The 17,500-nt window shown below is 33.7% G+C and overlaps 1 protein-coding gene across 3 annotated transcripts in view; it reads left to right on the top strand.

Moving 5' to 3' along the window:
- Positions 1–2,245: 2,245 nt before the first annotated feature.
- LOC106469679 (F-box/WD repeat-containing protein 9-like) overlaps positions 2,246–17,500 on the top strand; it is a 62,574-nt gene continuing 47,319 nt past the window's right edge. Inside the window, exons 1-2 of one of the 3 annotated variants that reach the window (XM_022398257.1) lie at positions 2,246–2,389; positions 16,493–16,782. In XM_022398257.1, the coding sequence (XP_022253965.1) occupies positions 16,533–16,782 (250 nt within the window). In that variant the 5' untranslated portion in view covers positions 2,246–2,389; positions 16,493–16,532. Of the gene's footprint in view, positions 2,390–2,536; positions 2,615–2,666; positions 2,748–16,492; positions 16,783–17,500 lie in introns of those variants that run through there. The other 2 variants (XM_022398258.1, XM_022398259.1) reach the window with 2 other exon arrangements.

A 17,500-nucleotide genomic window follows, 5' to 3' on the forward strand; every position in this document is an offset into this window, starting at 1 on the left:
TAGAAAAGTACAACTGGACACTGGGACAGGAATTGGCAAAGTTTTGTAATAGCCGACAAGATGACTGGGATGTCTTACTCCCTCCACTGTTGATGGCCTATAGGACAGCAGAGCATGAAACGACTGGATACGCTCCAGCAAAGTTGATGTTTGGTCGAGAACTTTGGTTGCCAGTGGATCTGTTAACAGGACGCCCACCTTATGAAGAGTTGCCTGAGAATGTGTCAGAGTTTGTGAAAGTGTTATCGGAAAGGATGGATGCTATTCACCATCAAGTGCATTCAAACTTGAAAATGTCTTCTGATTCGATGAAGTTGACTTATGATAAGAGATCTACTGAAGTAAGCTTTGTACCAGGAGGCAAGGTATGGTTGTATAATCACGAGAAGACCAAAGGGAAGTCTCTTAAGTTGTCTTCTCTATGGGAAGGCCCATATGTCATAGTGGATCGTCTCTCAGACGTGACTTTCCGGATAAAATGTGGTCGGCGAGGTAAGCCAAGAGCGGTGCATGCCAACAGGCTTTGGTGTTATCACGGTCCAGGACATTTCAGTTGAGATGAAGTGAACAACAGAACAAATGACGCTGCTGAAGACGTGTCACCTGAAAAAGCTACCGTCGAAGAAGAAACTCTACTCGGTTTTGAGAAGGGAAACGATGAAGCTCATTGTATAGCTTTTAGCTAAAAAAACAAACAAAATCGTTGTTTTGAATTTTATTTCCGAAAAAGTATTGTTAAGACAGCAGAGGTCACGTGACGCTTTTATCACGCCACTTCCTTCTCGAACCTTCATGAAATGTCGGGAGACTACTAGATTGGGGTCTTGTATATATAAGACCGGCCAAGAAGTAACGTAAGGTAATGAGTAATTGAATGTATGCGGACAGAATATTGTTGGGCACGTGAGACGTTCGTTGTGAGTTATAGCGTTTGTTATAGAGCGATAGTTGAAATTAAGTGTATCGTAAAGTTGTATTCGGAATATGTTCGGCGAGGTAAGCCAAGAGTGTTCCAAGAGCCCTTGGCTGTGGTTTCGCTAGATAGTAGATAGGGACAGTGGGATTCTGGTTAATTCATTCATGCGCGTCACTAATTGTTAATTGTAGTATCGGTAAAGTTTCTTCGGTATGAGTTTTAACGGAAAATTAACTAACGAACGGAGACGTAACAGTATCCTATAAACCTGTATTATAGGAATATAACTTGTGTTTCTATCTCCTTGTATTCTAATAATATTTAATCTAAATCCATTATTTGTTTCATATAGCATGTGGTAAAGAAAACCATTAAATGTATATTGTTTCGTTGATAATACCTGTTCTCGCCCGTGGAGAATATTACTTAAAGGGACATTGTGAAAGGATATCGACAGCAGTATCCTTGAATGGTTCTGTTGGATATATCTAGAGGTTATGGACCCAAGTATGGGAAATGAAATAGATCAGTTGCATGTTATCACATGTTGCTCTGGGTAAATGCGAGGTTAATTTGACACTAAGATATAGCAGTCTGGTCTGAAATATCATTATATACAGTCTAGAAGTAAGTAGGAACATTATTTTACAAAAGGCTTGGGGTAGGGGACAAAGAAGTCTAACCTCGCATAAGCGCTTCAGTTGAAATGAGGACCCTATACGATTGCTTAATTTCATATATTTATGTTAATTTGGTCTGACAAGAAATTACTTTCAGAAACTGTCATTTAGCTTGAGGGTGGCAGCTCCTATCGGTCCATCTCCAATGATGACCCTGGATACAAGTAACTGCAAGTGCACACATCAATTTATCTTTAGTGTTTAAATATAATAAAAGTTGTTCATTTTGTTTATCACTTTTGTCCAGTCTCGCTATTTCATTTAACATCGACTTAGTTTGTAAGAGATTTAATACTACTACTACAACGTAATTTTGAACGAATCTTCCATTTAACGAACCTATCAGATGTAGTTCTAAAATTAATTCAGTTTCAGTACTTTCACTTGGATATATTACAAATCAGGTTTAGACAGTGTAATATTACTGTATTTCCACGCTTAGTTTTAAGTATTAAACTGATGAAATTGAAAAGAAAAATATATCTACATAATAGACTTTTAAGTACATATTCTTTACAAGTTTTAAATAAAAATCTTACATAATGATTCTGTATTTTTACTCTTCTAGTGACATGTTTTATCAGGGAAAAAAATTTTTTTTTTTTATTAACAAAAATAGATGCCAGAAATTACGATTTGGATGAACGCTTGGAATGATGATTCAGAATAAGTAGTATCATACAAGTACATTCCTTTATTAGGTCATGTTTGTTGATGAAAAATAAAAAAAATCAAATAAATATAATCACATGGTATACATAGATCTAATATTCTCCATTTCTTAATAATTAAGGTAAGAATTATTATTTTGTATTATGTATTGAAAGTGATTAATACCTTCACATAATTACGAATTTAACTAAGAATAACTTTTAAAAATTAAACTTTTAAAGCAACAAGCGTTTGTTGAAGAATTTAAAGTAGGCCTTGCTAAGGAAATAAATAGGTCATTAATGTTTATAAATATGAGTTATAATATTAGTTTAAATGTAAAACCTTGTGTTTGAAATAGGCTAAGGTATGTGTACTTTAAAACTTACACAATTAAATTATATATATTCTTTATTCTCTACTAATTTCTGTATCTAAAAGCAGGGGTACTAACATAATTAAATTTTAATTTTAATAAGTAATGACCATTGACTGAATCAGTAAGTAACTTTATAAATTATACTTATACTGTTATAGTGTAACTGTAAGTTTGTAACGTCAGATGTTACTTTTTTCATTGAAGTGATTATTTGAATAAAATCTGTGGACATTGGATTGTATTGCTAAGTGATACCACTGTGGTGACACATTGTTTGAATTGTAACAAAAAACAACAACAAAAGTATTAAATAGGTTTATGTATTTAAACTTAAAGGATTATATTGCATTTAATTTTATTTTTATTGTTTTGATTGATTATGGTGGATGAGGGCTGATACTGATGGGTTGAATCATGTAATTATCTTTTTTATTTTGTTACTTAATTTATTGTTTTTGGATCTGGAATGCTCAACTACATTGAAAGTACAAAGATAAGACTTAGAATATATTTTTTACTCTCCATTATACACGCACACAGATTTATACATATGAAATGTGATATGTTAAGTCATGTAATCACACTAATAAATGAGTAATATCTAAATATTTTTATTTTTGGGCAGGTAAAAAGATATGTTAGATGAGTTCACAGTGTTTTAAAATTGAATTCTTATTACTTTACATGTGATTCATATTTAATATCTGGATCCTGCATTACTGTTTTTTATCCACTTATCTTTATGGACCTCAGAAGAACTGTGTAATAATAAACATAATTTTGATTAGACAGAGCCTCGTCAATTTTGTGTACTATCATATGATATATTTTTATGAGATTGCGATGTAAATCTTGTACAGTTTATGTTTCAGAACTTCCATGTTTTAATAATGCTGTTGTTGATGCTAGAAATTTGTTAATAGGCTTAAAATTGTTTGTAGTTTGAAATTATCTGGTGTTCTGATAAATCTTTTATGATACTTTTAGGTTTTGCAGTATTTATATCCATGCTAAGAATAGCAATGGGATATTTAAGTTTATTAAATTTGTATATATTATTTGTTATTCTTAGGGCTGTACAAGTGTGGAAAATAATTTATAATTCATGATTGTCTAGAGTGGCTAAGTAAACAGTGTAGAATTGGGAATATGTCCTTTAATGTTATTAAGTGTGAAGCTATGTAGTAACAATCTGGATAAACTCTTCTCTTACCTTTCAGTTTGTGAAATAATTAAAACATTATTTAGTATAGAATTGTTTCAGAAAAAGAAAAAAAAATTACCAAGAGAGTAAAGTGTTAAGCTGAGCTTGATGAGATTTATCCTAATACTTAGAAAGGTGTAAGAAAGTGGAGGGGCTTTAATAGGTATCTTTTAAGAATTAACTGAATGTGGAAGTATTGAATAGGATATTGCTTTTGTGGTTCCTGCTTTCAAAAACAAAGAAACTGATGAAGGATTCAGGAAGTTGAAGGTCTGTTAGTCTGTTACCTATTGTAAACAAGGTTTTGATTTATTTATGATAGATAATTTATAAAAATGTCTTTAAAGGTGTCATTTAATAAATATCTCTCAACATGGCTTTAGAAATATATTTTTTTTTACATACATGTGTACATTTTGTTTTTTATAAGAATTTTCTATTTATTTTGTTATTTACATGAAGGAATCATTGTTGATGTTGTGTGTCTTTCATGTCTTTGATAAGGCTTTGCCCAAAAGCTAATTATAAAACTGAATTATTCTATCAAATTATTGTATAAAATTCTAGTGATACTTCTTTTGGATGACTTTGTCCAATTTTGAATTGATATTTACAAAGTGTAAAAGTTGTAGAGAAGATATGCTATATTGTTACCTGATTTATGAAATTTTAGTTTTTTTGAAAAGCCTATCAAGTTGCCTTTAGGCTTTCCAGACTTTGGACTTTCGGCCTTAGTATTATGTAAAGTTTATCATTCTCCTCTTAAAGTTGCGGTTATTCTTTTGGGTGAGACAACTTTTCTTTTGTTGCGGTGGAAGATGTTTCTACCTCTTCTCTTGTAAATTTGTTTCATTTGTTAATGTTTTCATAATTTTAAGTAAATTTTCAAATTATCAGTCTGCTCTTAGTTATGTAGCTTCTGTGCCCTCTAACCCAACCAACTTGTTTAATGTCTGTAAGGCCTTCTCCAATGTGACCTTTTATCAGGAGCAGAAGATCTACAAGGGAGTTTGCACACTCCTTTCCAATGGACTACCAAACAAAGATACCTCTAGACTTAATAAAGAAAGCAAACTTTTTGAAAATATTTCTTGAGCTGGTGGAAGACCCCCCTATAATAAATTAATGATATTGTTACTGGAACCTCAAGTTTAGACCATTTAAGAGTAGTATTTTACTAACATTACCATCAACATTGATTGTTCTGTTGGTTGAAGCTTTTCTCATGTTTTTTGTAACACCTATGGTAATTACTAAGCTAGACATAGAGATTGAATATTAAGATAGACGTGTACAGTCTTCTTTATAGAATACCATTCAGATTGGTATATTTTTAGATCTCTGAAACATAGGTCTTAGTTTAAAGCATAAACTGCTGGATTGGAACTAGGTCAATTTGGAGTGCTTCATTTCATTTCCTACTTATCTTAGATTTAAATTTCTATGATTTATGCACTGTACGTACTGTACATTAGTTTGATTGTATGACTCTTTCTTACATCTTACCTGAAATATCTACTGTGTATTTTTTTCACTGGAGTTAATTTTTGCTTTGTATTGGATGACTAACTAACTTAAGCACTTTCAGGAGGAGTTTTTTTGTACCACATAGAGATTGTTCCTTTACATCATTTCTTGTATATGCCTAGGTTTTGTGTAGCCTCTCCCTAGTTTGAGATGAAACTTTTTTCAAGAATTTTTCTTTAGATGTCAGTATTGCCTGCATGATTTTTCCTCAAAGGGCTTGCTCATTTGGTCAAAGATTATTGCAGATTTGTGTTATAACCTTTGACAAGTCTTAAAAGGAAAGCACATAGTCTGCATGTATGTGTTAAGTTCATCCTTTTCTCCTAAAACTTCTTCACATGTGCAAGGTATATCTGTGATATGTTCTATGGGTAATGATAGATTTATAAGTAAAACTATGATCTCTTTGCCTATATGGATTACTTTTCCACAATGTCAATATGTTTCACATTTTGTAGCTTAATCATTTCTTCCTGAAGGTGAAGATTTTACTCAGCCTTCTTTCTTGTAAGGTTCCTCTTTGCTACTTGTCAAGTATAAATGAAAGCAGTTTCATCATATAAAGTGTTGGATCTTTAGCCTTTTAGTAGTTATCTTTTGTAGTTGGGAAATGTCAGTCAAATTGTCAGCTCTTTCTATTTTTTATTTTATCCAGATTTCACTTGTTTTCATTATTTGAATGATTTAACTGTTGTATTATATGCCATTGTTCAGAGATTATTACTTTTCCAACATGGATCACTTTGTTTGACTTCATGGTTATTCTTTCAGTCTCCAAGCTCATAGAGAGCCCATAAAGAGTCTCTTCACTATCACTTATAATGAGAAGATAAATAAAATAATTCATAACTCTCCACAAAAGAGAATGAAAATGGTGAAGAACAATGTAATTATAATAGAAAAATTAAGAAAGTAAAAACTTGTGGATAAGTAAATCAAACTGCGAGTGAAAACACATGAATTCAATAAGACAGCCAATCAAGAAGTGGTCAACAGCTTCAAGATTAGAGAGAGCAATAGTTATGATAGGAGTAGTGTTGTACTCCTATTGGTGGAGGGTTGCTGCATAATTATTTGCATGTTAGGATGCAGAAATAAGTGGGAGTATCAAGGCTAGTGGCGAGCAAAAATTTGTGCTGATAGAGGCCAGTATAAGTCAAGAAAGCTTTTTGTGTGAGAAGGTAAGTATCTATTGAAAATACATTTTCAGTTTAGTTTAGGAAAATGTTAACCTTCTGTACTCAATTAGTAAATCCTTTCGTTGTAATAGTGAATGTCTTTGGTCTAATATGGTCTATTCTGTTTTTGTTTTTTTATGTCATTTATACCCTGGTTTAGGAATATGTGCTTGGGTTATTCTGATGAATTTTATTATGGTTTTCATTTTGATTTCCTCTTCTAATTAATCTTTTCCTCATGGAACCTGTTTTTGCACATTTCTTTGTTTTCCGATATGGTACATAACCTCTGCTCATATAAAGAGCTATTCTCGATCAGTGCTGCCCTCTATATGCAAATCAATTTTTGCACATGCCACAAGCCTTGAAACTCCCACCCATCTGGGATGGACTAATTCAAATACAACTCTCATACAAATCATCATGCGACAAAACTCCAACAATAAGAGCACAACACACTCTCTTGATGTATGTAACTCCCTCTATTCAATTCTACCCAACTACCACTTTTCATTTGATAGTACTCATGTTATAAGGTTTAGCTGGTGCTCTCTTCAAATGTTTTATTTTCATTTTTTTCCATATCTTTGTATTAATTTATCTCAACAAGTTTACTCTTTATTCTACAATAGTGATATTTGTAACTTGTTGAGATATTCTGAAGTGGAATTATCTTATATTTCTACCTGGTTATAGAACTTATTACTTCATTACAAAAACTTATTTATTTGTCAATACCCTTGTGTTTGGTTATTCATTTTGCATTATGAATTATATGTTAACCACTTCGTAGGTTATATGTCCTATTAACACATTTATACAGGCTTCAGGTCATGGTAATCAGCAGGAAGATTTTTGGCTTTACTTGGTCGAGAGATTGATCATCCAATGAACTGACTTTCGTTGGGCCTTACCTCGAGTTTAGGGCCCACGCATTTGAAATACAGTCCGACGACTTTGGAAAGATAAGATGTTCTACTGTTTGGTTTTGAATAATTTTATTGTTAATATTATTATCTATAGTTATTTGGGTTCCATAAAATAAGTTTCATCAGATTGGTTAATACTCGTAGTCAAGTTCAGGTTAGCAATTAGTCTTAGTTGTATCTTTTCTCCTATACCATTTGCTTAGGCTTACTATGGTCTTTGTTATTTTAGGATTACTTGTAATTCATCTTACTAGTATATCAATCATTAGTTTAACTATATTGTTTTTTCTTCCATACATCATATCTCATACATATGTTATTGTTACTACACACTTCTTTGATTTTATACAGTCATGTCTATTTCATTTTTGTTATTATTTATCTTTTATCCTTCTTCCTGTTCACTTAGTTTGTGTAGAACCCTTGAGAAGTCCACACAAACTTCTTTCAATATTGTACATATTTATTGTCAAGTTAAGTTTTTATTTTGGTGCTTAGTGATATCCTATGTTCTGTACTGTTCGATTAAGCTTCACAAGTGTTTGTTATTTTTGGTTTATCTGTAGTTCTACTTCTGGGTTAATCAATAATTAGGTTAAATATCTTGTTTGATTAGGCTTAATAAGTGTGTTATTTTCGGTTTACTCATGGTTCTACTTATGGATTAATCAATTATTAGGTTCAATATCTTTTCTTCAACACATAACATCACATGCATATGTTTATTTCACTACACAATTTCTTAACATTTTAACTACATCTACCCTACCTGCTCCCAATATTACTCGCCTTCCAGGCCTCTACTGCAGGATCTGCTAGGCCTATTTCAGTTTTTTTAGACACGTTTCACAGTATATTTCCCTTCTCAGGACATTGTTTCATGATGATCTTTTTGTCTTTCTTTTGAGAGTGGGTAGTTGCAAGCCTTGCCCTATACAGGCTTTAATTCTTTTTGTCTTAGCTTACTATCAGGCAGATTTTCTTCCTGATTTTATGTCATTTGCATCACTTTTAATTCTATCCATTTTATCCCCAATTTAGTTTTTTTAGCTTCATTTAACTCTATCAACACTCCTACAGTTAATGTTTACCTTTCATCTCCTTTCTTCGGTGTTCCACTTATATTTAGGGATTTTTGTGGGATATCTCCTCCTTATTCCCTCCATACTGAGGTGTTTGTAATCTTCAGTTCATTCCCTTTACACGTGGCTACTTTGCTTTAAGGATCTTCTAGGGTGGGAAACTGCTGTTTGTATGCCATCCACTGCTAATAGGGTCTTATGGTCAATTATTTTTTCCACCAGTCTGTTTTTTTGGGCTACTCCCGTATCTTTAGCATCATGTGGGATATCTGTGATGCTAAAGTCAATTTTTTTTTTTAGTTGCTCTTTTGTTTCATTCTGAGATATTATCATCGTTATTCATTTTATATGTTTGGCACCTGCCCATCCTTTACCTGTCTTACCTGTGGGTTTTCTTCATTCATCTTGTTTGTTTGATGTTGATTGAGGTTCTGGATTGATCAGTCTCACCTCAATCACTTCTTGGGTCTTCCCTGATTTAATATACAGCCTATGATCACATTTGGTTAGACTGTTTCTGCATGACTGTGATTGCCCACAGTACATGTTATTATCTTGGGTTTTTTCACCACATGATTGGATACCAGTTTTATGCCTTGACCTTTGGTCATTTTACCCAACTTCCATATTTGGGGGATTTTACTAACACCATTTATTAGTTGTCTAGCTTCAATGCTTCCTTCTTTTGAATCCATTTCCCATGTTTCCTTTCCTTACTTCACTTTTTTGTTTGTGATTTTTTTCCCTTCATCCTTTACCATTGGGATTGGATTGTGAATCGATTGGCCATTTATTTCTTGTCTCCTTTTACCCATTATCACTTCCTGGTGTCTTCACTCCGATCATGCAACTCCCCTTTTCCCTGCATGTCTACCTTGCTGTCTGTTGGAGGTACTTTTTATGTTGAGCACTGGGTCTACATCTCATACATTCATCTCCCATTCTCTGCTTTGGGTAGCAATTTCTTCCTTGTCGGAATACTGTTATCCATCTGTTTACATCCTTCACTCTTTCATGAGACTATGACTGGGTAAGTTACCTTTTAGTATATATGTACCCTCTTCTTTTTTAGGGGCATGTCCCTCTTTTTCTCTCTGAATCCTGCTCTGTGACAACTGGTGCCTGACCTGAATATTTTAACTGTGTGAGACCATGTCGACTTACATATTGTGATTCCATGGCCATACAACATACACTGCAGAGAGTGGGTGTTCACAAAGATTGCTTGTAGGTTTATCCTTGCAATAGGTTTGCTTCATACATTTGCCCATTCCAGACCATACTCACCCCACGGATTACATGGGTAAAGCAAAAGGGGATAGCTGCCCATCCCTGCCATGCCTTGTATTGAATATATCGGTATGGTCATCCATTGCACTGTCTCAGGTGTTGTTGTTCCTCTGGACTATCCACTGTGCTTTCTCCCCCCTTTTTTTCTAGTGGAGTTTGAGAGTCCTTATTTCTTTCCAGTTCCAAGCAGCTGGGATGGTGGATCGTGGAGGTGTCCTTCCTGAATGTGTTAATGAAATACCAATAATATATATAAATTATAATAAAAGAATTCAGTTGAGAGTAGGGTGGTGGTGTTCTGTTGGTGTAGATGACGAGATATCCTCCACTATGTAACTTGGGAATGAGCTGTCAAAATTGCAGTTCACTCCTTCGATTGGGATCCCTCATCTTACATAGATATTAGTTCCCAGTAGCTGGGTTTTGGATTTAGAGCTAAACCAATCAACATAAGTCCTCACACATGTATCACAGATGTATATATATATACTCCCTCACTTATTTATACTCTTGTTACTTCATCTGTATTGTGGGTCACAGGAGAGGAACTTGTAGATCACTATGGTTCTTCCCTTTCTTCTATCCTTTGATGCTTACTTTTCAAAAGATGTTACTGAACTCGGGGTGGTTTCAGTCATTATTTGTTTTCAATGTCGAGTTCCTGGATCGATCATTCAATTTCTCACAGTATTATCATGTGCCCATTCATAGTTCGGGTGAGTACGAGATTCCCTTCGGTCTCATGAACTTGAGTTTAAGACAGTATGATCCTTTACCTACCCGCTCCAGATGGCTGGGTTTTGGATTGTAGTTGACTTATTGCTGGTATGATCCTCTTTCCTACCCCCACTTGGATGTTTGTACCTGGTGGCGGGGTTTTGGATTGTAATTCAATTACCAACAGTATGATCCACATCCTACTCTCACGTGGATGTCGGCTCCCAGTGGCATGAGTTTTGAATGTAGTTGACTTGCCGTGTATGGTCCATCATGCCCTAGCCACTCTGCACCTAGGGGCACATCCTTTAATCTTTTATGTTTTCTAGACTTGAGTTTAATAAATAATGTATGGATCACCATCCTGCCATGGTTTCTCCCATTTAGATGTGCTCCTCCATCTCTCTGCCCATATATGTGACATCTTTCCACAATGGGGGAAGAATATACCTGTTTCAGAAGTGGTGTGGTCTCCCACGTATGATCTTTGACTCTGAAGATCTCCTTTTGGGGAGTGTTCTTTGGAAACTTTTGAAGGATGCTTCTTTCTTTCCCTCACATTGATCTCTCCACCTATTGAATGTGGGATTCTACCTATTTATGTAAGCGGAAGTAATGGACCATATCGGAAGTTATAATTTTCCTATACTGAAAATTTATTTCTGATAGGTTCTTCCTCCTCTCACATTTCCTACCCTTCCTCCCCATTGAAAACCAGTTCTTCCATTTTCTGTCAAAACCTGAAGTGATAGTTTGGTAGAATTGGATAGAGGGAGTCACATGTGTCAAGAATGTGTGCTGTGCTTTTATTTGGTGAAGGATTTTTGCATGGTAATTTGCATGTGACACACATTTGAATTAGTCAATTCCAGTTGGATGGGATTTTCAAAGCTTGTGGCATAAGCAAAAAAGTGTTTGCATATGGAGGGCGGCACTGAATGAGAATAGCTAGGTAAGTACCTATCAGAAATACACCTTCAGAAAAGGAAAATTATAACATTTGACCAATTCACAACTGTTTGTCCAATTTCTGTTCATGTGATATCTTTGTGATCCCTACAAAATTTACCAAAGCATAATTTTTGAAGTGGTATATTTTAATGTTGTTGTTATCTTGAAATATTAATATCTTATTACATCCCATAATCTCTGGCTAGTGATTTCAGCTTATTAGATTTGGAAGAGCCACTGCAAGTCAGAGTGGATGGATGACATCTTCCTCCATTTCATTTATTTCCTTTGTGGTTGAGGGATTTCACATCTTGCTTTAGCAGCAACTAAGGGTAACCTTGCTTTTCATAAGTGTGCCATTTTGAAGAATCTTCACATTTATCCATGAGTTTGAGTGTAGTCTTCTTTCATTGAAATGATATATTTATTGCACTGTGCATTTTGGTCTTAATATCTGTATTGATAGTTTAGACCAATACAAATCTTGCATTTTTTTTATGCATCTGCCCAGTTGCTGATAACTTTGAGCGTTGGTGGAAGATTTCTGTCTATAGATGATTTCCTTCTTGGGAATTTTTTGGGAACCATGAAAAATTAAGAGGGGCATTTCTTGTATTACTATACTTATAAACTGTATAAAAAATTTTGTTTAGTTTTATAATGTACCACTAGGTAGCAAACTATTTATGTTAATTTTGATTTATTGTCCTCTTTTGTTTATATCCAAAGTATCATCGACTGCATGACTGTATGAGATGTTTTATCATGCTAGGTTTTCTTTAAATAAGGAGATAACACAGTCTTCAGTGATAAATCTGTGAAAAATAGATGCTGTTGACAGTAGTGTGAAGAAAGATGGGCTTTAAATAGGCTGTATGAACAGTAGGTATGGAAAAACTGATATTCCTGGACATGTTTTTAAATTGTTTGTAACTTTTGTCTGAAATATGAAAGCAATGGAAAAAAAGGCCCTTTGTAATGACCATACTGAAAATGAACTGAATGTTATTATTCTCAACACAGCTAAGTAAAAAACCTTTCCAGGTGATGAGCTATAGTGCCTTCAAGTCCAAAGAAAAAGTAAGGAAAAAAATAAAATTCAGCCAGTCACTTTAAAAGTAAGATCACAAGCAACCAGAAAATTGGTGGAAATCAATGAGATACCCTTCAAAAAATGAGGTTGTTGCACTGAATCCAATGCTGAGGTTCAGAAAAATAGTGTTAGAAATATGCAAGAGAAAGGTATCTTTACAGCAAAGTCCACTGTTAGTTTGTCAGCTACCACTGCAAAAAGTGCAAGTGAGTAGTGTGGGAAAAATAAGTACTGAGCAAGCAAGATTACCTTCACCAAGTGCTGGGGAGTTAATAGCTAGTTCAGTAAAGTAAAAACAAAAAAAAAACTTGGATAACCTCAATCATGGGCTGTGTTAAGACTGTCAAGTAAGAACATAAGAAAGGATAAGTATGAGAGGAAGTGATTCAGTCCATCTTGTTCATTTGGGTGTTGATTCAAGAATCTGATTAAACTGTTTCTTTAAGGATCTCAGAGACTCAGCTTCAACAACATGGCCTTAGCAGTTTGTTCAAGATACCCATGATTCTTTGAGTAAAGAAATGCCATCTATTATTAATTCTAAATGTATCTGCACTTAATTTGAAAATGGCCTCAATAGTGACTTTTTTAGTTTTAGTTTTTAGGCAATAAAAGCAGAAGATGCATGTAGCCTATTTTTAGTTTTGGGAATTTTTAAACTTATGTTTGCACTTTTTTGTACAATAAATGCTTTTTTTAAAATGTGTTTTTTTGTGTAAGCTGTATGTGCATATTTGTTTTGTATTTATAGGGCAACTGTTAAGATATAAACTGCTAACAATTTTCAAGTTGCTCCAGTTTGCAGGTTACATTTTTGGTAATGACTACTTTGCTTTACTCTCACCCCTGTATGAGGATAGGGTAAGTAGACCCTGTCACATCAGGTTTCTGAGCCCTTTAACATGTTTGTAATGGAACTGATTATTTATTGCCATTTCAATATGTTGTTGATCCAATTTAATGTGGTTCTGAGACCCTCAAACATATTATTCTTTCATTTCTTTTTAAAGCTACTGGACAATTTTTTTCTTGATGATTTATTCATGAGTGTATCATTTGGTCAGTTGTTCATGTTTCATCTCTTTTTTTTCTGGAATGCACCACCATTTTATTTTGAGTACCATAATTTGGGACTACTTGAGACAGCTGGTAACTTGAGATGCACATTGCATCATCCAATTACCCATGTTTGATTAACTTATTGGTTTCCACAATGTCATGATTCATGAAGAATGTGATTGGGTTGTTGTTTTGCTTATTTTTGTGATGTGTACACATGTTTGTGTGTGTTTAGTAATTGCTGACTATTTTTTATATTTGTATGAGTAATTGCTGATTATTTTTTATATTTGTGTGAGTAATTGCTTTACTTAGTAACTGTGTGTAAACAAATTCTTTATCCATTATTTTTAGGCTTAAGTCTTTGCATGAAAAGCATCTCAAAGAATATTCGGAAAACCTAAATTAAAAAGCAGATCTGGTTAACAAAGTAAAAAATATGGTAACTCTGTAGCAAGAATAAATTGAACATCCAGTTTATGAGTTGGTGAGACCAAATTCAGGGGATTGAGTGGGCTACAAAGGAGTGTCATGGTTTCCAGTATTGAAGTGTGTAAGGACCATTGTGATGATCTTGTTCTCTAACAGTAACATAGAGACCAGTTTGTTACAGTATTGTTGACTTCCTCAATAAAAAAACCACTGAGTAATCCAAGAACTGTTTGTTAACACATAAAGATGAATTACACTAAACAAGTTACATTCACATGCTGAGCAGCTAATCCAGTCAGGAACTTGTAGGTTTTCAGTGACATGGTATTGCCTGTAAAAGTTTTACTAATTATTAGAAACTACTAATGAAAAACTCACTGCATTTTTTTATAACTTAGCAGTGAAGTGAAGTATTTATATACTGCAGCTTAGCATATGTTAGTGTCATATGTTTACAATAATTAACATAACTGCCTATCACAAACGAATTAACAATAAGCACCTTATTCATTCATTATCATGTGACTATTGCATAATAGTGTTATGACAGTGGAAGTCACGTGATGCTGGTAACACGTGATGAATTTCTCGAATGATCATGAATTATCGAGGAAGACCGAGTTTGTTCAGGACGCTCTCCTTTTTAGTATATAAGCCTGGCAGAGAAAGTCTGTGGGATGAATGAAGAGAGTTCCGGGTAATTTACAATTCCGTTTCGAGCTAGTGTGTGTTTTGTTATTGAGATTTTGAATCACTGTGATTTATAGCGTGTATTATAAAAGTAGTTAATTTAAAGTGACGAGAAACAGAGTGAGTGTGAAATTACTGTGTACTAAAAGTTTTTATCAAGAAAGAGTAAACTGGTTTAATCCAGAAAGGACTTGTATCGCTGAAGTTCCTCGGAAAGAATTTCTCACAAACAAGCAGATACGCAACAATATCATATGCTGTAGTTGAAGCTTAGACATTATGATTGCAAAAAAAAAATGTAAGTAGGAATCCTGTAAGTTGTTATTGATGGAAGAAATATTTATATAATGCAATTATTATGTGCCAAAAGACTGCTGCATCTGAAAGAAATAATGCTAACCTAATTCCTCACAATTTAGAAACAAAACGAAATGTACTTACATAAAGAGTTCGATATGTTAACCTAACCTAAAAAAAACACAATGTCGAGAAATAACTTCTGAACAGTGTTTGGTCAAGAAGATGTAGAGTTTAGAGGTCAGATGGACTTTGTTCGGGTAGCACAAAATAGTAGAAGTGTTCAAATTGGCATACTATGATTGATCAAATAGAAAGTGCTTATGACTATTAGATTGTGATCAGTCTAAAACAGGGATAAAACCATTGATTGGTCCACATTTCTTCACATTCTGTGAAGGTAATGCTACCCTGGTGCTACTGTTACTGCCACTGTTGTCTCTGCTACAGCTACTGATACTACTATTACTACTGTCTCATCTTTCACACACAAGTCTAGCTTCTGCAAGTGACTTGATGAGTATTGTTTGTGATTATGGGCAGAAACTATCATAACAAAGACAATTATTATCAGACATGCTTTCCTTGACCATCTATATCAACAGAACTCATGAAGACCACAGAGGAAATGGCTTTATAGATTTAAGGAATCAAATCTTTTATTGCACATGTGTGGTCACTATCTTGTTTTGGATGGAGGTATAGGTTTTACTCCCTCATAACCTGGAAACTATTATGATTTTGGTCACACTGATGGGAGTTCAGATTCCAGATATTGCAAGGAGTTCAAATTTCCATTCAGAATTTTTTTAAAAAGAGAGGACCAAAAAGGTATATTCGAGAATAAACCCACCAGAAAATGTCTCCCTGACTCACAGACTGGCTATTAAGTAAAGTAATCTACTTTGTAAGTACATTTTGGGAGAATGTTGATTTTTCTATTCTTATGGCCTTCAAGTGTCTTGAATTGAAATACCAACATTCTATAGGTTACACTTTAGTTACTTAGTAGAACAATAGTTGTTAGACTTGGACTATCTGTGAAGAAATAACTGCAACTCCATGGGCAGTTTTTTAACTCAGGTTCAGTGAATGATTAGAGTGATGTTATTATAAATGTCTAGCATTACCTTTTCAACTTCAGGTTTAACAGTATTTACTAGTGAAACTAATTTTAAGGAGTACTGTATAATGGGTTCAAATTTGCTTAAATCAAGAGTTCGGGGTATTTGTTCTTACTAATAAGAGGACTGTAAGTACATGTTTCTTCATATCTTTGTGTCATCTAGGGTTAGCTGTTAAGAATCATGACTTTATCTCTGCTGCTTGATTTCTGTTTAAATAATAGGAGAAAAATTAAATTATAGAATTAAGAAGCAAGATACAATAAAATTTCCTTTCTTTATTTGTCTTCCAGGCCTCACACAAGTATTTCACAATTCATGATTTGGTAAACCATGAGTTCTACATGCAGAAAGGAAGAATCTACAACAATCAATTGGCAACAAGCTACCAAGATTACAGAGTTGAAACTGGACACTATTCCTCTTGAACTTTTTATGTTGATCTGTTCTTATCTGGATGCCAAGTTTGTCATTCATACACTAGGACAAGTGTGTCATCTCTTCCATGATCGTATTCAAGATGACCTAATATGGAAAATGAGGATCAGTAAACGATGGCCAAAGAAATACCCTTTAGTAGAAGGTATCTAATAGTATAATACATACTTTAGTATCATATCAATTTTTTTTTGTCAGTAATGCATTAGTAATAAAACTAGTAAGAGTGTAGGAATGATAAAAAATGGATCAAATATATGTTTAATAATTTGAGATTTTAAAATTAAAGGATCTTGATTTTAATAAATGGAATTTTGTTTGTTTTGCAAACCTGGGCTCTTAAAATGTGTTGAAATTGTCTGTCTTGTTAAATTGATTGATGGAACATAGTTTTGTATAAAAACAAAGTAAATTTAAGTAAATTTCCATACGAGTCACAGGTGAAAGGCCATATCATCACGTTTGTGGACTTCAAAATTTTATTAAACTACTATTTCCTGAATTTATGTCAGTAAATTTTGTATCAAACTGTAGATTATAATTCAAATTTTTGTACTATATGTTATTCAATTTCTTAATTTAAAAGCAAATATTAAAAAAACACAGATAAACATCGATTTTTGTGTGTCACATGGTATGTTGAATGCAGCACTGGTTCAAATTAGATGTTTGTTATGTCAAAATACTAAATCTATAGTTTCGAATGAATTAGAAACTCAACTTACCAATATTAACAAGCTAAAATATAAAATAAGAAAGTCTTATCTTTTCAATTTGCTAAGTCGTTCGAAACTAAAGACTTAGTATTTTGACTTTACAAACATCTAATTTGAACCAGTGCTGCATTCAACATACCATGTGAC

Source organism: Limulus polyphemus, unplaced genomic scaffold, assembly GCF_000517525.1.
Source record: "Limulus polyphemus unplaced genomic scaffold, Limulus_polyphemus-2.1.2 Scaffold3610, whole genome shotgun sequence".
Taxonomy (NCBI): Eukaryota; Metazoa; Arthropoda; class Merostomata; order Xiphosura; family Limulidae; genus Limulus; species Limulus polyphemus.